Genomic DNA, 24,358 nt, shown 5'->3' on the forward strand with positions numbered 1-24,358 from the left:
AGGCAAAAAAAAAAAATATGCAAAAAATAAATTTTTCCAAAATAATGATGTGACTTTATTCTAGAATTTAACGCCAAATCCGAATATGAGCTTTAATTCTCAACCAAATATCAACTTCAGTTGTTATAAGCTAATTATTTAACTAGTCCATCTAGCCAAAAACTTATGTTCGTGGACAGGCATAAAACAAGAGTGAAGAAGAACATCTACACACTTGTGAGTATCCAAAACCAACTGTTGGGACCAGTGCCCCTTTGTTATCAGATAAATGTCCCTTTTCATTTTATATAGATTTACCTACAACATAATTTTCAATTTACAAGTTAGAAGCTCGGAGAGACTAGCCTCTTTTCAATATTTCGCAAGAGGGAAGAAATTGGTTTGAAATTCTTTATGATGTGAAATTTGTAAAATTTGAGATCAAATATCACAGGTACGCATTTCGTAAGAAGAAGAAGACAAAAATGATAAAAAGCGTTTTCGTGAAAGAAACAATTTTGTGAACTCTGTTGCTGATTAAAGCTCCTTGCCTACTCCATGCCTACTCCAGTATGTAAGTGACATGAAAACCTTGCCACCTAGCTTGCATGATATCTTTGTCAATTGACTGTTCAACGTGATGCAGAAAAATTGCAAGATGATCTGAGTTTCCCCAGATCATGCAATGGAATCCACACCCAACCTTGAATCAAAACAAAAGGGAGGAATAAACAGAATCACACTGAGCTCAATGGCAGTTGCCAAGTGGACTACCACCATACCTTTCTGTGCTGAGGTTTCCTATGCTCTTTGTCGACTTGCCGGAATTGAGAGCATGAGTGAATTTGACGGGGAAGGAAGCAAAACTGTAACCTTTGAAAAGCGCGAAGGAAACTTTGTCATTAATTTGGTCTCTGTTGTCGAAAACCATATTGATCCGTTTACATGTGATGAGGAATGACTGGTGAATCATTTCAAATCAAATCATTGATGAGGTAGTGGCAAAGAGCCTCCTGAGTGCACGCGCTAGTTGTTTAAAAGCATTGGAAGCATACTTAAATGGAAAACCCAACCCTTTTTCCAAGGCTAAAGTAAAGACTATGGATAGCAAAACAAAACAGGCCAAACGTTTGACAACCAAGACTGGTAGCAGCGTTCATGCTGAATTGGAAGCTGCTAAAAGGTTTTTGGTTACTGTTGGCACTAGTGAAGGATCTACGCTTCAGATGCTAAGTAAGATCCTGCCATATGAACTTTTCCCCTACGCCCCAGTAATATTTGAAGCAAGAGCTGGTGAACGTATTAAACTTAGATCGGGTACGAAGTCAAGTTTTCTCGAGTTCATTTGCACCTCTGCAAGTTTAGAAAGTTGGTCTAGCGAAGTACCGATTAACATGGTCACGGGGACTGGTGTGGTGGTAGGTAATATAGAAATAGATTTTGGTGTTGATGCGCGTGTCTCTACTGATACCACAAAACACTCTTATTGGCCAAAAACTCTGAAATCCCTATGAATTTAGTTGGACACTTGCAAATAAAACTAACGTGGCTGAAGATATTAACTGAGACTTTTCAGATTTTCACAAAAAAAAAAATTAAATAATGAATATACCAACATTTACAAGCAAATAATGTTCCCTTTGCCATCATCTCATAAGTTAGAGCTGGTAACTGGGCTATCATATTCAATTTGTAGAGATATCGTCACAATCAATAGTAATTGCAAACTTGAGTCATAATAAATGCCAGTTTATTTTCGGAAGAGAGTTTTTGCTCAAAGTATATTGCTCATAACCCTCAATATTGAATAATAATTCAGTTATATTTGTTCCATTTCGACTAGAACTTGGACAAGAAATGCAGGCAAAGGCATTTAGGGCTTTACGCTAAATGATTCTTTTATACTAATGGCTTATTACCGTCTCAGATAGTGCTTTCAAAATCATTCTGCATTTGCTGTGGAATAATGCTTGGGCTGATTGTTCTCGAACTTGTGTCAATTACAGTAAATAGTAAAACCGTTGACGATTGGCTCTTATCGTTAAATGTTAACAGCAATTTATTTGTTATTTCGATCTAAAGTAACAAATTAAATTTTAAAATACTAGAAGATGACCATCCAGGAAAAATAAGTACTTCGACCCTTAATAATCCTTCAAGCCAGTGAATACAGGCAGTGTTTATTTATTAGGACTTCCTATTATTTCAAGGATATATGAACAAAAAATACCAGTTTGTTATTTCATGTTCTAGTCTTGTGCTCCTTTATTCAATATCATTATCCAGTATCCATTATTACCTTGGTCTTATGCTCCATTATTGTGTAATTAATTCCGAAAAATAAGTTTTTCAAAGAAAAGTAAAGGCCATTTTAATCTTAAGCTCAGCAGATACAAATACCTGTAAACTTCAAAGGGGGCAAACTTTTTTCACTTTGATTTCGTTACTTTGATATCAGTTTTGATTCTTTGATGAATATTTTTTTTTTTTTTTAAGAAGTTTGATTTTGAAATAAGGAATTTTTAAAAACTTGAAAATTTTTGTAATCAAAAACGAAAAAAAATTAATTAAAAAAAACTTTCCGAAAAATAGGTTTTCAAAGAAAAGTAAAGTTCATTTTGATCTTAAGCTCAGCAGATACAAATACCTGCTAAAGTTCAATCTCAAAACGACAAGAAATTACTATTAAAGAATAAATGAAATCCAAAAACGAACAGAAATTAAATAAACAATCATAGCAAAAATAAACAACAAATAATAATATAAATGAATAAATAGATCTTAAAGCGAGTAATGCTTATAATAATTACGTAAATCAAGCTTAAAACGTAAAAAAATATTTTCCTATTGAACTATAAATAAAACTTAAAACGAACAGAAATGAAATAAACAATCAATGCAAACAAACATACAATAGATATTAATGTAAATGAATAAATAAATCTTAAAACGACTGAAAATTAAATTGAATATACAGATCAAGCTTGAAACGAACAGAATTCACTAGAAACTAGAGTTTGGGTATCGCCTCATTCTCTTACAGGAAAAGTCTAAAGCCTACTGTGTCATTGGCGCTTTGCTGAAAACTATATGCGACTTAAAAAGTCTTGGAAAGTATAAACAACATCAAATTGAATATTTGATATATAATGATATTAGTTGTTGAAAGATCCATCAGTTCAAGAATTTATCTCACTGTAATTTGATTTTTATTTTCAATGCTGTAAGAACTGGAAAAGAAATATTTGTAATATAATACGTTTTCAGTAATGTGCCAATGACGCAGTAGGTTTTAGAATTTTAAAGGGAGAGAAGGAGGCGATATCCAAACTCTTGTTTGTAGTGATTTTTGTTTGTTTCAAGCTTGATTTTCATATTTAAGTTAAGTTTCACTCGTTTTAAGTTTTATTTATTCCTTTACATTAATACTAAATAATTGATGTATAATGATATTAATTGCTGAAACTCATCAGTTCAAAATTTCTACTATAATTTTAATGTTTATTTTCAATATTAAGTACAAAAGAAAATTTTTGTAATAAAATTCGTTTTCAGTAAAGCACCAATGCCACATTAGGTTTTAGTCTTCTACAGGGAGAGAGGGAGGCGAAACTCGAACTCGTGTTTGTAGCGATTTTTGTTTTTGTTCGTTTCAAGCTTGATATGCATATTCAGTTTAAGTTTCACTTTTCTTAATGTATGTTTAGTAACTAGTATTAATATCTACTGTATTTTGGGTTGCATTGAAAGTTTATTTAACTTCTGTTTGTTTTAATTTTAATTTATGCTTACATAGCAAAAGCTTGATTTTAATATTCTATCCAAGCATTACTTGCTTTCAGATCTATTTATTAATTTATATTATTACTTGTTGTATGTTTTTTCCTATGATTGTTTTTTTTTAATTTCTATTCGTTTTGGGTTTCATTTATTCTTTAATAGTAATATCTGGTCTTTTTGAGTTTGAACTTTCACAAGTATTTATATCTGCTGAGCTTAAGTTTAAAATGGCCTTTACTTTTCATAAAGAAAGAAAAAACGGGCAAAAATGGGGTTTTTAAAGGCCAAATGAAAATACTGAAGTATTTTCATTTGGCCTTTAAAAACCCAATTTTTGCTCGTTTTTTTCTTTCTTTATGTTATGTCAGGCCAATGTGGTTCAAGAAATTATCTTTGCCTTTACTTTTCTTTGAAAAACTTTTTCCGGTTTTAATTAATTTAAGAAATTTTTATCGGATGGGTTTATCCATCCGATAAACCCAAAAGCGTGGAGGGCGGGGGGGGATAGTTGCCCTCCAATCTTTTTTTACTTTGAGAAAATAAGCTAGAACTTTTAATTTCTATTCAAATTAGCCCTCTCTAAAGTTTATACGAGCATCCCTTTCATAAGAACCATATACGGCCCCAGGGCATAGCTTACAATGCCTGTCCCCGAACCCTGTTGGGTTGTGTCAACACCAGTTTTTTTTTATCTGACCTTTGAACTGATTAAAAAAAAGGCTATCACAAAATTTGTATTGGATGGCTCTGGGGAAAAAAGGGTGTTGGGGAGAGGCTAGGGGCCCTCCGATCTCTTTTGACTCTTAAAAATTGAACTAGATCTTTCAATTTCCATTCAAATCAGCCCTCTCTGAAGTTTATACGAGCAACCCTTCCATAAGAACCAAATATGCCCCCAAGGCATAACTTGCAATGCCTGCCCCCGGGCCCTGGGTGTTTGTGTCGAACCGGTTTTTTTTTTATCTGACCTTTGAACTATTTCTAACATTTGGCTATCTCAAAAGCTTTATCGGATGCATGTGGGGAAAAAAGGGCGTGGGGAGATAGTTGCCGTCTGATCTCTTTTGACTCTTAAAAACTAAACTAGAACTTTCAATTTCCAATCAAATGAACCCTCTCTGAAGTTTACACGAGCATCCCTTCCACAACAGCTTTATATACCCCCAGGCATAACTTACAACGCCTACCCCGATCCCTGAAGGATTGTGTCGACCCCGGAGTTTTCGTTATATGATCTTTGAACCATTTTGAAAAAAATGGCCCTCTCAAAGTTCTTATCAGATGGGTTTGACGAAAACAGGGCGTAGAGCGGGGAGGGGGGGGGCTAAGTGCCCTCCAGTCTCTTTTGACTCTTAAAAAGTGAACGAGAACTTTCACTTTCCAATCATATGAGCCCTCTCCAAAGTTATACGAGCATCCTTTCCATAAGAACCATATATGCCCCCAGAGCATTACTTACAACCCCTGCCTCCGGGAGGGGGGAGGGGTGTCGACCTCGGAGTTTTCATTGTATGATCTTTGAAATATTTAAAATAAAATAAAATAAAACAAGTTTTTTTTTAACTGAAAGTAAGGAACGATGTTAAAACTTAGAACGAACAGAAATTATTCCGTATATGAAAGGGGCTGTCCCCTCCTCAACGCCTCGCTCTTTACGCTAAAGTTTTTGTTGTTTAAAAAAAGAGAGTTGTGACAAAGTCAAAATTTAGCGTAAAGAGCGAGGCGTTGAGGAGGGGACAGCCCCTTTCATATACGGAATAATTTCTGTTCGTTTTAAGTTTTAACGTCGTTCCTTACTTTCAGTTATAAAAACTTGCTTTTTTTATTTAACTTTGAATGTTTTTGAATTAATTCAGGTTTTGATTTTGGATCAAATTACATGAATAATTAAAAGAAAATTTGCATATTAATTTTACTTTTATTTAGCTAAATGGCTTTCTTGAAAGTTGTTTAATTTTATTTACGAAAGTTTTTATTAGTAATCAATATACATAACTTACGAATTAACTTACGTAACGAAATTCTATATTCATATATTTTTAATACGTATATTAGTGGGCTTGCCCCCTAGTCAATACCTCGCTCTTTAAGCTAAATTTGAATTTTGTTCCAATTCTTTAAAAATGACCCATTAATCACAAAGGCCGTTACTTAGAATAAATAGCTCTTATGAAAATACTAAAATATCTTTGGCTTAAAGAGCGAGGTATTGACTAGGGGGTGAAACCAATCATATGTGTAACATTTTCTGTTCGTTTTAAGTTTTGATGTTGCTGCTTACTTTCAGTTGAAAAACTTGTTTTTTTTACTTAATTTCTGATCTTTTTCAAATAATGCTGGGAAATCCGGCGTCCCCTTTATAGTAATGTCCCTTCCCCCATGAAAACTTCCTTCATGGAAAGATCCTCCCACAAAACCCCCGACCCCCCCACTACCAGAAAAAATCCCCCCTGAAAACTTCTGTATAATTCCCAATAACCAATACTATATGTTAAAATTGGTTAAGTTTATAACTTTCAGCCCTCCCCCCGGGGACTTCGGGGGATTAAGTTATCCTAAAAGACATACTTATCATATTTTCGAACATGCTGAAAAAAATGGCTATCTAAATGTTTTGATCGGGTGACTTTGGGAAAAAAATGAGCGTGGGAGGGGGCCTAGTTGCCCTCCATTTATTTTTCACTTAAAAAGGACACTAGAACTTTTAATTTCCATTCCAATAAGCCCTCCCACGATATTCTAGGACCACTGGGTCGATACGATCACCCTTTGGAAAAAAAAAACAAAAAACAAATAGACACGCATCCGTGATCTTTCTCCTGGCAAAAAGTGCAAAATTCCACATTTTTGTAGATAGGAGCTTGAAACCTCTATAGTAGCGTTCTCTGACACACTGAATATGATGATGTGATTTGCATTAAGGTTCTATAGCTTTTAGGGGGTCTTTACCCTTTTTTAAAAAATCGGCCAAATTTTCTCAGGCACGTAACTTTTGATAGGTAGGACTAAGCTTGATGAAAATTATATATTTGAAATCAACATTAAAATCTGATTCTTTTGATGCATCTATTGGTATCAAAATACATTTTTCTAGAGTTTCGGTTACCATTGAGCCGGGTCGCTCCTTACTTACAGTTCGTTACCACGAACTGTTTGAAAAATGGCTATCTCAAACTTCTTATCAGATGGGTTTGAGGGGAAAAGGTCATGGCGGGGGGGGGGGCTAGTTGCCCTCCGATATCTGTTGACTTTATAAAAGTGAACTAGAACTTTAAACTTCAAATCAAATGAGCCCTCTCCGAAGTTTATGCGAGCATACCCTCCATAAGAACCATATATGTCCCCAGAGCAACACTTAAAACGTCTACCCCGGGCCCTGGGGGGTTGCTTCAACACAGAAGTTTTTCTTATCTGACCTTTGAACTATTTCTAACAAAATGGCTACCTCAAATTTTTCCATCAGATGTATTTGGGGAAAGAATGCTTGGGGGGGGGGGGGATAGTTGCCCTCCGATCAGTTTTGACTCTTAAAAAGGGCACTAGAACTCTAGATTTCCAATCAAATGAGCCCCCTTTGAAGTTTATACGACGACCCCTTCTATATGGAGTGTCTCTTGAAAAAAAATTAAAAGGGGTAGGGGGGAGGCTTGCTGCCCTCCGATCATTTTTGACTCTTAAAAAGTGAATTACAACTTTCAATTTCCAATCACATGACCACTCTATGTAGTTTATACGAGTATCCCTTCCATAACAACCGTATATGCCCCCAGGTCATAACTTACAACACCTATCCCCGGGCCCTGGGGGGGGGCTGTCTCAACGCCGGGGTTTTTGTTATCTGAACTTTGAAGAATTTTTAAAAAAATATCCATCTTAAATTTTTACCTGATGTATTTAGGGCGTAGAGGAGGGGGGCAGGCTAGTTGCCCTCCGATCTCTTTTGACCCTTAAAAAATGAACAAGAACTTTCAGTTTCTAATCAAATGAGCCCTCTCCGAAGTTTATATTGGCATCCCTTCCATAACAACTATATATGCCCCAGAGCATTACTTACAACACCTGCCTCCGGGCCCTGGGAGGTTGTGTCGACACAGGAGTTTTTTCTGAGCTATTATGACCTTTGAGCTATTTTTAATGAAAAGGCTATTTTAAGAATTTTATCGGATGGGCTTCGGGAAGAACGGGTGTTTGAGGGGGTGCTAGTTGTCCTTTGATATCTTTTGACTCTTAAAAAGTGGATTAGAACTTTCAATTTCTAATCAAATGAGCCCTCTCTGAAGTTTATAGGATCACCCCTTTAAAAACCATATACGCCCCAGGATAACACTTAAAACGCCTACCCCCTGGCCCTAGGGGACTGTTTTAACACCGGAGTTTTTGTTATCTAATTTTTGAAAAATTTTCAAAAAACTGGCTATCTCAAAATTTGTAGCGGATGGGTTCGGGAAAAAAGGACGCGGGGGAGGGCTAGTTGCCCTTAAATGTCTTGACTCTTAAAAAGTGAACTAAAACTTTCAATTTCGAATCAAATGAGCCCTCTATGAAGTCTATACGAGTATCCCTTTCATAAGAACCATACATGTCTTTAGGGCATACCTTAGAACGCCTTCCCCCAAGCCCGTGGGGTTGTATTGACACCGGAGTTTTTTTTACCCGACCTTTGAACTATTTTTAACAAAATGTCTATCTATTTTTTTTTAAACCGAACTTTAAAACTATTTTTAACAAAACCGAATCTCATTTCTTTTCTTCCAAAGGTAAGATGCAGCCACTAACGCCACGTGAAAGACTCCACGTGAAAGCAGATGAACTCCCGTGTCAACGCAACCTCCAAGGGCCCGGAATAGACGTTTCAAGTATTTCTCTGTGAGAAAAAGGACACGGGGGGGGGGGGGGTTAGTTGCCCTTAAATGTCTTGACTCTTAAAAAGTGAACTAAAACTTTCAATTTCCAATCAAATGAGCCCTCTATGGAGTCTAAACGAGTATTCTTCTCATAAGAACCATACATATCCTTAGGGCATAACTTAGAACTCCTTCTCCCGAGCCCGGGGGGGTTGTATTGACACCGGAGCTTTTTTTATCCGGTCTTTGAACTATTTAAAAAATATCTATCTCAAAATTTTCATCAGATGGGTTTGGAAAAAGAAAGCTTGGGGGGGGGGGTCTCAGATCTCTTTTGACTATTAAAAAGTGAGCTCGAATTTTCAATTTCCAATCAAATGAGCTCTCTCTGCAGTTTATACGAGCATCGCTTTCATAAGAACCATATACTTCCCAGGGCATAACTTATAACGCCTGCCCCTGGCCCAGGGGGGTTGTGTCGACACCTGAGTGTTTGTTATCTGACTTTTTAACATTTTTTAACTTAATGGCTATATCAAAATTTTTATCGGATGCATTTGGGGAAAAAAGGGGCGTGGTAGGGGGGGGGGGTCTCGTTGCCCTCCAATCCCTTTTGACTCGCAAAAACTGAACTAGAACTTTCAATATCCAGTCAAATGAGCCCTCTCTGAAATTTTTACGAGGATCCCTTCAATAAGAACCATATATTTCCCCAGAGCATAACTTTCAACGCCTGCCCTCGGGCCCTGGGGGGCTGTGTCGACCCGGAGTTTTCGTTACATGGTCTTTGAACTATTTTTTTTTTAAATGGCTATCTCAAAGTTCTTATTGGATGGGTTTGAGGAAAAAAGGGCATAGATGAGGAGGGGTTAGGTGTCCTCCTTTCTCTTTTGACTCATAAAAAGTGAACTAGGGCTTTCAATTTCCAATCAAATTAGCCCTCTTTGAAGTTTATACGAGCATCCCTTCCTTAAGAGCCATATATGCCCCCAGAGCAGGAGCAACTTACAACGCCTGTTCCTGAGCCCTGGAGGGTTGTGTCGACACCGAAATTTGTTATATGATCTTTGAACTATTTATAACAAAATAGCTATCTCAAAATTTTTATCGGATGTATTTGGGAAAAAAGGGCGTGGGGAGGGGGGTCTGGTTACCCTCTGATATCTTTTGACACTTAAAAAGTGAACTAAAACTTTCAATTTCCAATCAAATGAGCCATCTCTGAAGTTTATACGAGCATTCCTTCCATAAGAACCATATATGCTCCCAGCGCATAACTTATAACTCTTGCCCTGAAGACTGTGGGGGAGGAGTGTCCTGCTCAAAGATATAATTTCCAGAACTTTCAATTACATTGAACAAAATGGCTATCTCAAAATTTTGATTGGATAGGTTTGGGGAAATGGTGGGCATGGAAGGGGTGTTAGTTGCTTTCCAATTGCTTTTGACTATTAAAAAGGGCACTAGCCCTTTAAATTTCTAATCGAATGAGCCCTTTTTGAATTTTTTTCGACAACGCTTTCTATAGAAACCTTATATGCCCCCAGGGCATAACTTACAACCCTTGCCCTGAGGGTTGTGTGGGGGGGGGTTGTCATCCTCAAAGACCTATTTTCCAGAATTTTCAACTACGTTGAACAAAATGGCTATCTCAAAATTTTAATTGGATTTGTTCGGGGAAAAGCTGGGCTTGAGAGGGGGGTTAGTTGCCCCCGCCCCCAATCACTTTCGACTATTTAAAAGGGCACTAGCCCTTTGAATTTCCATTTGAATGAGTCCTTTTTGAAGTTTTTACGAGAAAGCTTTCTATAAGAGCCTTATATGCCTCCAGGGTATAACTTACAACCCCTGCCCCAAGGGCTGCGGGGGGAGTTTCTTCCTCAAAAACATAATTTCTATCTGGAAATCAACTATCTAGGGCAAAATGGCTATCTCAAAATTTTGATTGGATGTGTTTGGGGAAATGGTGGACATGGAAATGCTCGGACATGGATCGAGGAAGAACTCTAGATTTTTAATCGAATGAGCCCCCTTTGAAGTTTATACGACGACTCCTTCCGTATGAAGTACCTCTGGGGAAAGAAAAAAAATAAAAAATAAATAATAAAACATTGGAGCCGTATGGCCTTTAATATAGGCAACGTTATAGTTTTGCCTCTGATAGGCGAAAAAGTGCTGTGCAATCAATTTATACAGATCCTAAAATTGCACATTTTTTTTTCTTTGATTCTATATCTCAACGCGATCAAGTTATGAATCGGCAGGCTAATTTCATGCCTGTGAGCCTGAGTAGATAATTAGCAAAAGAATCTAAGAGCTCTATGATTAAACCTGCCCTTCCTTTAGTATCACACTCCGAAACTATGGTATAGTATTCATTATCATGTTCCAGCATCATCCATGCTGTTTTATTTCTTGTTATGGTAGAAAAGTTGTTGTCAAATGTATAGAACAACATTCTTAAATTGAAAGATGCCCTTCTTTTGATTCTTTATCGTCACTTGAGCAAACTACACTGTCTATGTTCATTCCTGTGAATCAGATTGGAAGTTCAATGAGAAAGATTAATGGTTCCAGCAGTGAAATTATGTTTTCCATTGTACTACGCTCCATTAGAATTGTCAAATGTTCAGCAGTATAACGCTCCAGTATCCAGTATTGTGTCCTCTATCACGAGAAGTTAAGTTCCAGTATCATACCTCGTGCTGCTGCATCAAGTATTGAGGGAAAGTTGTTGTTAAATCTATAGATCAAATTGAAAGTTAATTTTTCCTTGGATTTTGTATCTTGTCTCACTGAATGCAATTCAGCTTTTTATTTGAATTATAGAAATCTGAATAAAAGAGACGACTCAGCTCGTTATCTCCTTTGTTGTAAATCAAGTAATCAAACAAAAACCAATGGAAAGAAAACTTGTGAGAGCGAATAAGACTTGCAATGAAGACAAGGAATAAAGTAGCTTTAGCCCAAATATTTCGATTTTACATCCAGAATTCTAATAGGAAAACTAAATTTAATAAGTTAAAAGGAAAAGTATATAGAAAAACAGGTCACGGTAAGAACATGAACAAATTTCACGTATAAATATGATTTGTATAATATAAAATTTAATTTTTAACTGCCATTTAGCTTCTAAAGTGATTCTTTTCAGCAACTTGTCGTATAGAAGTTTGCTTGAATGCGAATTTTTTGTCTGCTTCAACTCCATTTATTTTCCCCGTTGTTGATTACTCGTAATATATATATATTTTTTTCTTTTTGTGTGTTTTAGAAAAATTTTTCGTTTCAAAAATTTCCTTGTAAGACTGTCTTACTATATTTGTTTTTTCCTTTTAATTTGTTTATAAATGTAAAGGTGTTACTGCCTAAAGGGGTATTTAAATAAGTGATTCTCAAGTGTGGCATTATTCTCTTGTATTTCCTTCCAATATTACACGTGCGATTCCTTTCTATCCTATGTTACTACCATTATTTTACAAGAGTGACATATATTGAACGTATTACAAGAGAAAGATCATTTGGAAAATATATTCTAAATAACACTTACCCCTTCCTCTTTTTAGGAATTCCACCTCCGAAACTCATTTGGCTACGAAACGGAAAAGAAATGATTGATGATGAGAGAAATAGTACTTTAGTTGATTTGGTGAATGACGTTTACATCGTTCGACATCTAATCACATTTCGGTTCCTCCAAAGGCAAGATGCAGCCACTAACGCAACGTGTGTTGCAAAAAGTATTGAACTGAACAGTTCACTTTTAAGTACATCGGTTAATATTTTGCTAAACTGTGAGTACCATTGTATCTTAAAATTATTTTATTTTAACGGAATATCTCTAAGCCACTCATAATCGAATTACGTAGATTTTAGAAATGTTGCTAAGGCTACGTGTGTGACGAGAAGGGTAAAGCTGAATTGTTCTCTTCAAGAGTAGACCACCTGGGTAGATGTTTTTCTAAACTCCGATGACCATTAGATTCTAAAAAATTTTCTGTTCAAATAAGTTTCTCTTATTCTACATGTGTGGCGAAAAGAGTGGGAGCTCAGTATATTATTTTTAGGTAAACCTACTTCGAAGAATACTTCTCTAAACTGTGAGTACCATTATATTTCAAAATTTACTTTGTTTAAATGAGGTACTCGTCATCTACACATATATGGATATTTTATGAGTGTCTCTAATTATACGTGTGTCAAACAGTTCGTGATAACGAACTGTAAGTAAGGAGCGACACGGCTCAATAGTAACCGAAACTCTAAAAAGCGTAATTTTGATATCAATAAATGTAAAAAAAAACCGCTTGTTATTCTGATTCAAAATGTATAAGATTCATTAAGCTTAGTGTTACCTATAAAAGGCTACGAGCCTGAGAATATTTGCCTGATTTTCAAAAAAGGGGGAACCACCCTCTAAAAGTTAAAGAATGTGGAATTTTGTATTTTTTGTCAGACGATAGATCACGAAGGCGTGTTTATTTGTTTTTTTTTCCTTAGGAGTAATCGTATCGAACCAATCATTTTAAAACATTGGGACAGGGCTCATTTGAATGGAAATTAAAAGTTGCAGTGCCCTTTTTAAGTGACCAAAAAGATTGGAGGGTAACTACCCCCCCCCCCTCTCTCCCACGCCTCATTTTCTCCAAAATCGTCTGATCAAAATTTTGACATTGCCATTTTGCTCAGCATAGTTTGAAAAGTCCCAAAACTATGCCTTAGTAGATAACATGCCCCCCAGCCCCTGGCAATAGGTCTTTAAGTTATAAAATTTATCAATTGCTTATGTATTTTATTTCTTACTGGGAAGTATACAGACATTTTTTGGGTGGGGAGTATTTTGAGCTCTGAGTGGGTTTCAATGGGGATATTTTCCGTGTGAAGGGAAATTTCTTGGGGTGAACTTTCTTGGTGAAATTTTACACTGGGAGGGGGCGTTGGCAGAATTCCTACACCAAATTTTTATTTTATTTGTCTTATTTTCTCTTTGCCTACTCAATTCTGCATGTGGAGATATTCCGGAGGAATTGTCCGTGGGAAATTTTCAGCGTGTTTGGATTTCCAGGGAATAGTTTCGACGGAAGGAAGGGGGGGGGGGGCCGGAGTGATTGGGAAAACGATTAGAAATAAGTCTTTTTCAAATGAAAGTATAATAAAAAATTTTACAGGCTGAATCTTCTGCAAGGAATTTTACGGAGGGGTTGGGAATTTTCAGCGAGGATTAAATTGTCCGAAAGAAATTTTACGGGGTGGGAGTAGCGTTCTAAGGAGGAGATTCCCGTGAGGGAAGGGAATTTTTCACAGATTTACTGGCATTATTTGAAAAACGTTCGATAATTAAATTAAAAACAAAAAGTTTTTTCAACTGAGAGTAAGGAGCAACATCAAAACTCAAAACCAATAGAAATTATTCCGTATATAAAGAGGTTGCCCCTCCTCAAAACCTTGCTCTTCACGATAAAGTTTCACTGTTTTTCCCAATTTTTTAAGAACGACTTCTAAAACACAAGGGCTGTTTTATCAGAATTAATTAAAAAACTTTTTCCAAAAAATAAGTTTTTCAAAAAAGAGTAAAGAACTCCATTAAACCCAAAATGAGAAAAAAAAAAAAACAATATAAAATAATCTACCAAGCGTGAAACTACGACAAATCAGCCTCGATAAATAAATGAAACCCAAAACGAACAGAAATTACAATAAATAACCTAGTCAAACTCAAAACGAGCAGAAATTAACATGAGTTGGGCTCAGAACCCCTAAGTCTTCCCAAAACCAGAACATAATTTGCACTTCACTGAAAAAACATAAATGTTTTTACTTTTTAAACTTCAATAAATCAAATAATAGTAACATTTTGATTACTAAGTATCAATATACGTATATTCAACGGTCAATGCACATTCATTTGTATTTTTTTCAGTAAAGTGCAAATTATGTTCTGGCCAATCGAATGAGCCCTTTTTGAGTTTCTACAACAACGCTTTCTATAAACACCTTATATGCCCCCAGGGCATAAATTACAACCTTTACCCTAAGAGCTGTGAGGGGGTTGTCATCCTCAAAGACCTAATTTCCATAACTTTCAACTACGTTGAACAAAATGGCTATCTCAAAAAATTTGGTTGGATGTGTTTGGGTGAATGGTGGGCGTGAAAGGGGCGTTAGTTGCTCTCCAATCCCTTTCAACTATTAAAAAGGCACTAGCCCTTTCAAATTCCAATTAAATGAGCCCTTTTGAAGTTTCTACGACAAAGCTTTCAATATAAACCCTATATGCCCCAGGGCATAACATACAACCCTTACCCTGACAGATGGGGGGAGGGGGTGTTGTCATTTCCTAAGACCTAATTTCCAGAACTTTCTACTACGTTGAACAAACTGGCTATCAGAAAATTTTGATTGGATGTGTTTTGGGGAATGATGGGCGTGAGAGGGGGGTTAGTTACCCTCCATTCACTTTCGACTATTAAAAAGGGCACTAGCCCTCTCAATTTCAATTTCAATTTATACCCAAGGGCATAACTTACAACATTTGCCCTTGGGAATCTGGGGAGGGGGGGGGGGGTTTGCCATCCTCAAATACATGATTTTCAGAACTTTTAACCACGTTGAACAAAATGGCTGTCTCTAAACTTTGATTGATTGTGTTTGGGGAAATGGTGGGCGTGAGAGGGAGGTTAATTACTCTCCGCTTACTTTTGACTCTTAAAAAGGGTACTAGCCCTTTCAATTTCCAATCAAATGATCCCTTTTTGAAATTTCTACAACAACTTTCTGTATAAACCTTATATGCCCCCAGGGCATAATTTACAACCCTTTTACTAATGACTTTGAGGGGGTTATCATCCTAAAAGACCTAATTTACATAACTTTCTACTACGTTGAACAAAATGCATGTATCAAAATTTTGATTGGATGTGTTTGGGTAAATGGTGGGCGTGAAAGGGGGGGTTAGTTGCCCTTCAATCACTTTCGACTATTAAAAAGGGCACTAGCTCTTTAATTTCCAATTGAATGAGCCCTTTTTGAAGTTTCTATAACATTGCTTTCTATAAAAATCTTATATGCCCCCAGGGAATAACTTCCAACCCTTACCCTGAGGGCTGTACGGAGGAGGGGTTGTCATTCTTAAAGACCTAATTTCCAAAACTTTCAACTACGTTGAATAAAATAGATGTCTAAAAATTTTGATTGGATGCGTTTGGCGAAAAAGTGGGCGTGAGAGGGGGGTTAGTTGCACTCAAATCACTGTCGACTATTAAAAAAGGGCATCATCCCTTTGAATTTGAATTCAAATGAGTCTTTTTTCAAGTTTCTAGGACAAAGACTTCAATAAAAACCTTATATGCCCCCAGGGCATAACTTATGACCCTTGCCCTGAGGACTGTGGGGGGAGTGTCCTGCTCAAAGGTATAATTTCCAGGTATAACTTTCAACTGCGTGGAACAAAATGGCTATCTAAAAATTTTGATTGGATGTGTTTGGGGAAATGGTGGGCGTGGAAGGGGTGTTAATTACCTTCCAATCACTTTTGAATATTAAAAACGGCAATAGCCATTTCAGTTTCCAGTCGAATGAGCACTTTTTGAAGTTTCTACGACAATGCTTTCTATAAAGCTTATATGCCCCCAGGGCAAAACTTACAACCCTTGCCCTGAGGGCTTTGGGGTCTTGTCATCCTCAAAGACCTAATCTCCAGAACTTTCAACTACTTTAAACAAAATCTCTATATCAAAATTTTGATTGGATGTGTTTGAGGAAAAGGTGGACGTGAGAGGGGGCCCTCCAATCACTTTCGAATATTAAAAAATACACTAGCCCTTTGAATTTCCAATCGAATGAGCCTTTTTTGAAGTGTCTACGACAACACTTTCTATAAAAACATTATATGCCCCCAGGGCACAACTTACAACCCTTGTTCTGAGGGAAGTGGGGGAGGGTCCTCCTCAAAATCATAATTTCTATCTGGACATAAACTACGCTGAACAAAATGGCTATCTCAAAATTTTGATTGGATATTTTTGGGGAAATGGTGGGCGTGGAAGCGGTGTTAGTCACCTTCCAATCACTTTCGACTGTTAAAAAGGGCACTAGCCATTCAATTTCCAATCGAATGAGCCATTTTTGAAGCTTCTACGATAGCGTTTTCTATAAAAACTTTATATGCATCCAGGGCATAACTTACAACCCTTGCCCTGAGCGGTTTGGGGGTTGTCATCATCAAAGACCTAATTTCCAGAAATTTCAACTACGTTGAACAAAATGGCTATCTCATAATTTTGATTGGATGTGTTTAGGGAAAAGGTGGGCGTGAGAGGGGGGTTAGTTGCCCTCAAATCACTTTCGACTAATAAAAAGGGAACTAGCCCTTTGAATTTCCAATCGAATGAGCCTTTTTTGAAGTTTTTACGACAACGATTTCTATAAAAACCTTATATGCCCCCAGGGCATAACTTACAACCCTTGCTCTGAGGGCTATGGGGGAGTGTTCTCCTCAAAAAATAATTACTATCTGGAAATCAACTACACCGAACAAAATGGTTATCTCAAAATTTTGATTGGATGTGTTTCGGGAAATGGTGGGCATGGAAGGGGTGTTAGTTGCCTTCCAAACACTTTTGACTATTAAAGAGGGCACAAGCCACTTTAATTTCCAATTGAAAGGGCCCTTTTCGAAGTTTCTACTACAACTTCTTCGATACGAAGTGCCCTGGTCTGAAGGGAAAAAAATTTTATTGTGCCAATATCGTTCTTATATGACCCCTGGGCATATCTTAAATCCTTGCCCTGAGGGCTGTGGGGAGTTTCCTCCTCAAAAACATATTTTTTAAGTGGAAATCAACTACGCTGAACAAAATGGCTATCTCAAAATTTTAATTAGATGTATTTGGGGAAATGGTGGGCGTGGAAGGGGTGTTAGTTGCCTTTCAATCACTTTGGCTATTAAAAGGGCACAAGCCATTCCAATTTCCCATCGAATGAGCCCTTTTTCAAGTTTCAACGACACCTCCTTCGGTATGAAGTGCCCTGGTCTAAAGCAAAAAAAATAATACATTGTGCCAATATCGTTCTTTACTTAGGCAGCGCTATTGCGCTGCCTATGATAGAAAGCTTTTTTAAAAGTGCTTGGAATTTTAGCGTGAAGAGCAAGGTATTGAGGAGTGGGGCAATCCATTCATATACGAAATAATTTAAGTTTGTTTTGACTTTTAAAATTGCTCCTTACTTTCAGTTAAAAAGACTCTTTTTTTTTATTTAAGCGCGGAAATGATGGGGCTTACAGCCAACAGTAAGAGTACTTGGCTCAATATTTTGCTAAGCTTTGATTGAACTTTGCTAGATTGTTGATTATGATATTGATCGGAAATCATAACCAATATCAGGTTGCCATATTTAGGTAATAATGCATAATGAATAATAGCATCATGCATATTCTTCATAGTTTTTAATAAATGGTAAATGTTTATTTTCGAGTTTTCTTCTCTCAGAGCTAAAAATTAAATTTCTATAATTTACAAATTTGTAAAATCCTATGGCTTTAAGATATAACAAAAAGTATAAAACCATCATCAATTTCGCGAATGCAATATCGAAACTCACTAGATAGCTAACTAAAGAAAGTCACAAAAATATCATTCTTCATTTCTGCGTCTCAAATAAATTGGAAGCGATTGGGAAAATCCAATAAGGAGAATTTTGCTGAATTTGATGAAGTATGATTTTTCTTATCACAGTTTTAGTTTGGTTTAGTATATAAACTCCACTGGTGCCCTCTTTTGTGCTGTAGACCTATTTCTTAAAGTTGCCTAGTTTGTCGAAGCTTATCAAAAGTCAATGCCCTTGGGAGAAGAAAGAGGGGGAGCAAGATGTGTCGAAAAACCTTCTTGGTGCGTAATAAAGTAATGCTTAGCCCAGAATACGACATAAACTACACCATTAATTCTGATAAATAAGAATCATGATTTTCTATGCCCTTTAGAAAATTTAGGTGTTCTTTTTTTCAATAAACTACTACTACTACTACTAACAACTCACTGCAGCACCAAGCCACCTGAGGCCAACAGAGCTACGCACGGTGCTCATCCATTCCAATCTATTCAGCGCCCCCATCTTTACACCCTCCGAGGAAGTTCCCACTTCACTTAAATCTTTCATCACCACATCCTCCCACCCTAGTCGAAGAGTACCTGCTTTTCGTTTGGCCCTAGACGGTTGGCCGAAAAGGAAAATCTTTGGGAATCTATAATCTTACATCCAAAGAATTTGGCCAAGCCATCTCAACTTTTCTCTCATTATATCCCTAAAAAGCAGGATTGAACTAGACCCCGGCGCCGCGCCGATGAGGGAAGACCGGCGGTTGCGGGGCCAAAAAGAGCGTGCCGCGCCGTGCCGCCGGTAAGTTGTCGGTGGTGCGCCGCCGGTAAGATTTCAGTGAGGCGCTACCGGTAAGTTGTCGGTAGTGCACCGCCGGCGCAATCAATATTGACCGAAAACATTGATGTTTTAACCTGTATTTTTAAAATAACACCTTAAAATCGCAACAGATTCAATTCTATTAATGGTTTCAAAACTTCACAAGTCGCTGACTGGAAACTGATCTTCTTTGTTATTCATCAAGAGAAGTAGAAATCTGGTAGAAACAAAATGGCCATGTGTTTCAGAACCCTTGCATAATACAAGTAGTTGAAGTATCTATTAGCTATGTATTCTTAACATAAATAATTATCAAAATCAGTAGTTTTTTTCATCGAGCATTACTGCATACAAAACTTCAAATACCGTATCACAAAATTCGTCAGTTATCTGGGTAAAAATTTTGAATATAACTTTTAACTTAGAAACTTATTTTTTTCATAATGCCCTTTGCCTATATCTGTTTTGTCACCTTTAAAACAGTTGAAATGGGCGACTTTGATATTGATTGTTTTTTTTTGCTCTTCTGGATTCCTAAAAAGCCTTCTTGTATTAAAAACCGGTTTTTAATAACAATTAAAAAAAAATACATTTTAAAGTTTTTTTTGGCTTCTTTATAGAATATATGTCATGTAGGCTAAGGCTGAATTACTGCTTTTTTACTGCTTTTGGCTGCTCTTTTGGATATTATTCATTTTTTCTTTTGGGGATTCATTCCAAATTATATGGCTTCCTCATTTATTCGATAAAATAAATAAAAATATAAACTGATAAATACCTTATATCAATCAAATTATAAGCTGCATCTAAAAGGAGTAAATTTATCAAATTGAAAAATACATGATGTAACACTTCACGTAACACTTCAATTACAATGAAACAAAAAACACTTAATGGTTTATTCGGTATGAAGAAAAATGAAGTGCCAGCTATATTCTTAGATAAAAAATTAAAAGCTCATCCGTTTTAAATGTAATTAAATAAAATAATATTCAGACTGAAGTAGCTCCAGGAAGATGTTGAGATTTGCATCCTAGTTCGTTACTTTTAATCCAAGCAAAATGTTAGGACACTTAGTATCAATTATTGAGTTTAAGCTTTGATTTCGAAATGCTCACAAAAATTACCAAATTTAAGAAAGTCGCAACAATAAGTCACCTGTGGTCAAAATAAACAAAGACTCCTCTTTGAACCCCACCCAGGCTCAAAGCTTCTGCTATGGTCATTTCGATGGAAATCTCCAAAGAGTTTCTTTTTAAAATAGCTTTCAAGCGTAGTTAGGGATATTTAGCCTTTTTTGCTTTTCTTCAAAGCTTTGAAAAAAGTGTTATAATATTCCAAATGTTACATTTGTTATATTTGTGCATATTTTTGGTAATCATTTGTGTGGTGATTGAATTTTTTAAACCACTAACGTAAGAACGTTGCAACATCTAGTACCCAGAGGTCATAAGACTGTCAAAGACTCTTCCTTGAACCTCCCAAATTGAAAGCTTTTATTATGAACTAACCTTTTAATGTGACTTGGGCACTGGACCAAGGGTGCTATTGTCACTCGAGCGCAACGTTAGGTGGGGATATTGATATCGCTTTCGTCACACCAATTCGTTTTAGTGTGAATCTGCCTGGTACTTATGAATGAATGTTTTCAAATTAAACCAGTCTCATCAATAAGAAAAAAACGGGTTGGACGCATATGTTCCTTTCCCTTTGGACGATTAAACCATGCAAGTGCTGTATCAAGTAGGCTATAACTCACGAAAATCTTGGTAATTTTTGTCAACTTTTCAACTTTTCGGCATCCCTGCTTTCAATAAAAAAAAAAAAAAATCAAGGTACTATCACTTAAATATAATAGCTCCCTATGCCCCCCCCCCTCTGGATAACATCTTGATAGGATACCATCTCTGCTTTAAATAAAAAAAATAATTTATTGGCACCTCTGCTTTCAAAAAAAAAATCGAGGCATTATCATTTAAATATGATAACTCACTACCCCCTCCCCCCTCCCCTCTGGATACCACCTTGATAGGGTGCCATCTCAGCTTTAAATTAAAAAAGAAATTAACTTTTTGGGATCCCTGCTTTCAATAAAAAAAATTTCGATATATTATCATTTAAATGTAATACCTCCCTATCCCCCCCCCCTTGGATACCACCTTGATAGGATATCATCTCAGCTTTCATTAGAAGAATAATTTACTTAATAATTAACTAGGTTACTATATGGTTCAAACAAACACGCAAAATAACGTTAAAGAGCTTAGTGCTCCTTGAAAAAAAATTGAGGGTTTGAGTAAAGGGGTACAAAGACAACAACAAAAATGTCGAAATTATTCAGATATACCTCAAATTATTGGAAAACTGAGTCATAGATTCGCCGTGGCATTCAATAAGATCCAAAGAATCTAATTAAAAGGGAGCACACACAAAAGCCAAATTAGGCCAGTAGTCTATGAGAAATCGCAAAATACCTAAGACAATGAACAAGTCCTAATGGGGGGCCCTGGGTCTATCAAAATGTTTCAATAGTTTCCCAGGGAATTTGATATCATTTTCTTCTGTCTCCACTTGAAATGAAAAAAATAATTATCTTTTTGGCATCCCTGCATTCAATAAAAAAAAATAACAAAATGAGGTATTCTCATTTAAAAATCATAACCCCCATTCCCCCCCCCCCTATAGGCAATAATTTACTATTTATTTATTAATCATATTTTTGGAGTAACTTCCGGTTCAATCTTTAATTCCCCAACCTTGTCCATAGCTTAGTCTATTGCTAAATTTTAGCTCAATAGAAGGTTTTTTTTTGGGGGGGGTGGGGGGTGTAAAATGTTTCAGAAAGAAGATTGTACTTTCTATCAGGCGTTCAACAATTGTTTATTAAACATTATGATAATCTGATCTAAAAACAGCAAAAAAAAAAATCTGCAAACTAGCAATTCAGCTGTAGAAACAATCTGTCGGCTGTTAATTTCAAAATCCAACAGAAGGTTGAAGCTGTATAGTAGTGAATGCGTTCTATAATTCTATTCAACTTGAAAATAAAATTCGTGACTACGAATGATGTAAGAAATAGCGATTGGAAAACTACATTCGAAATGATTTAAACTCATTTCATAAAGACGATACTTTTTTTTGTCAACATATGAAGAACTGTCTATATTGCAATATTTGCAATAGCATATTGCATCTGTCTGGTTTTTATGCAAAGTAACAAAAGAGACGAAAATTAATGAACAAGAGAGTAGTGAAGAATTATGGTATACAAAGTAATATTTGGCAGGGAAAGTCACAGGTGATAAATTGCTAGGGGTGGCACCTTGATTGCGTGATTTTCGGGGATTCGGGAACCAAATTTTTTTCGGGGTGACGCATAGATTTTCGGGGAAATACCCGAAAATTCGGGGATAGTGCAAGCCCTGCTTGATTTCTAATCAGGAAAATCGAAATACTAAACCACACGAGAAGGAAAAGCTCCGACTTTGCGGTTGACGCAACAAAGAATTGCCGCAAAATTAATTTGAAGTCGACCGAACGCCGCCACCTCTGCCGGTGGCAGCGGCACGCCTGTGGCGCGCCGGCGGCGTTACGACACATCGGCGGCGTTCGACCGGGCCTCTCGTAGATTGAACTAGACTCTTCATACAGCCAACTGTTTGAGATGCGACAAGTCAGTCTGGTGCCCAAGACAATCCGCAGGCAATTCCTCTAGAAAACATCTAGAAAATCTTCCTGAATCTTTCGGAGTACCCATGCTTCAGAACCACACTTCACCACTGTCATGAATGTAGCTCCCAATATTCTAATCTTGGTTTGTAGACTTATTTTCATATTCTTCCAAATTTTTTTTTTAAGTGTGAAAAGATACCCTTGGTTATACTACTTTTTACATCTTCAATTCACCCACCGTCTTTACTAATAGCACTACCTAGGTAATTGAAGCTATTGAATTTATCGATCTTCTCGTTACACAACATCACTTTTTCATTTTCGCCTATTCCTAGCTTTAGCCACTTATTCTGCTTAACATAAAATTTTCAAACGTATTTCAAACGTATTCTACCCTGAACTCGCAAAACTTCTAAGAATCATTCATTTTGCTAACGCCTTCGTCTAGAATGCTTAAATCATCAGCATAGTCAAAGTTCAGAAGAATTTTACTTCCCCATTTGATTGCGTGTTCTTTCATTGCATTTGCTGTGTCCCTTAACATAAAGTCTATCAAAATAATCCATATAAATAGGGATAGAACACAACCCTGCTTAAATCCTGATTTAATACGAAACCAGCTACTAACCTCATATCCTATCTTTACCGCAGCAATGTTATTCTTTTACATAGCACTAATCATATTAATGTATTTGCCTGGTATACTATACAAGGATAATACCTTCGCTAAAGCCCTTCTTTCAGCTGACTGAAACGTTTGCTCATAATCTACAAAACTTGACCGAAAATCTCCCCGTCTAGCAGCTTCTTCAGACTTCTGAGCTTTCTGTTCAAGGCTACGGCGTTTATAAGTACGGACGCTCTTCTTTATAGCCTAATCAAGCATAGCATACTCTAATTAAAGAGGGTGTCTCGCATAAGGGAAAATAGTCCTGATTAGAGATTTTTTCTTGTCAACCCTCTTCTCGATCAGATCTCACGATTTATTCCTTGGCAACTTTTTCATACCAAACGTTTCGTAGGCAGTATCATTGCAGGTTTTTCTGATATCAGTCCAAGCTGTCTCTGGACTCTCATCTCGTAGCAGATTCAGGGTTTCAGATCTGATGGTCAGTTTTAACACCTATTCTGACGGAATTTGTAAAACACTCAGTTTTTCGCAGTCACAGGGCTGTTGCTTAGCTGTCCTTACCTTTCTCGGAGCTGACAACTTTACTCAGATTTTTGCAGCCATCAGGCTATGGTCAGAGAAGATATCAGCGTCTCTAAATGCCCGTATATCACATAACGACGTCTGCCACTTCTTACCAATAAGAAAGTGGTCGATCTGGTTTTTTGTGTGTCTATTAGGTGAAGTCCAGGAGTACTTGTGTATATCTTTATGGGCGAAGAGAGTGCCGCCAACAACCAATCCGAAAGACTGAACCATTTCAATAAGCAGCTCTCCATTTTCGTTGCGTTTTCCAAGACCGTGGTTGCCCAAGACGTCGACACAATAATCTCTGTCGCTGCAAACCTTTTCATTGAAATCCCTCATGAAAGACAGAATGTCATGTCTGGGTGCATCTTTAAGGACAGATGTCAGTTCATTGTAGAACTTCTCTTTCTGATCGTCTGTGGCTTCGTTAGTGGATGCTTAACACGCAACCAGGGCCATTTTGGCATGTTTCCCA

General features: G+C 36.8%; 1 protein-coding gene across 1 annotated transcript in view; it reads left to right on the plus strand.

Moving 5' to 3' along the window:
- The window catches only part of LOC148949258 (uncharacterized), a 52,265-nt gene that overhangs the window by 16,035 nt on the left and 11,872 nt on the right, over positions 1-24,358 (plus strand). Inside the window, exon 4 of the mRNA XM_089092662.1 lies at positions 12,167-12,394. Within this exon, the coding sequence (XP_088948788.1) occupies positions 12,167-12,394 (228 nt within the window). The remainder of the gene's footprint in view (positions 1-12,166; positions 12,395-24,358) is intronic.

Source organism: Artemia sp. Qi Xiang Cuo, chromosome 8, assembly GCF_049724085.1.
Source record: "Artemia sp. Qi Xiang Cuo chromosome 8, ASM4972408v1, whole genome shotgun sequence".
Classification (NCBI taxonomy): Eukaryota; Metazoa; Arthropoda; class Branchiopoda; order Anostraca; family Artemiidae; genus Artemia; species Artemia sp. Qi Xiang Cuo.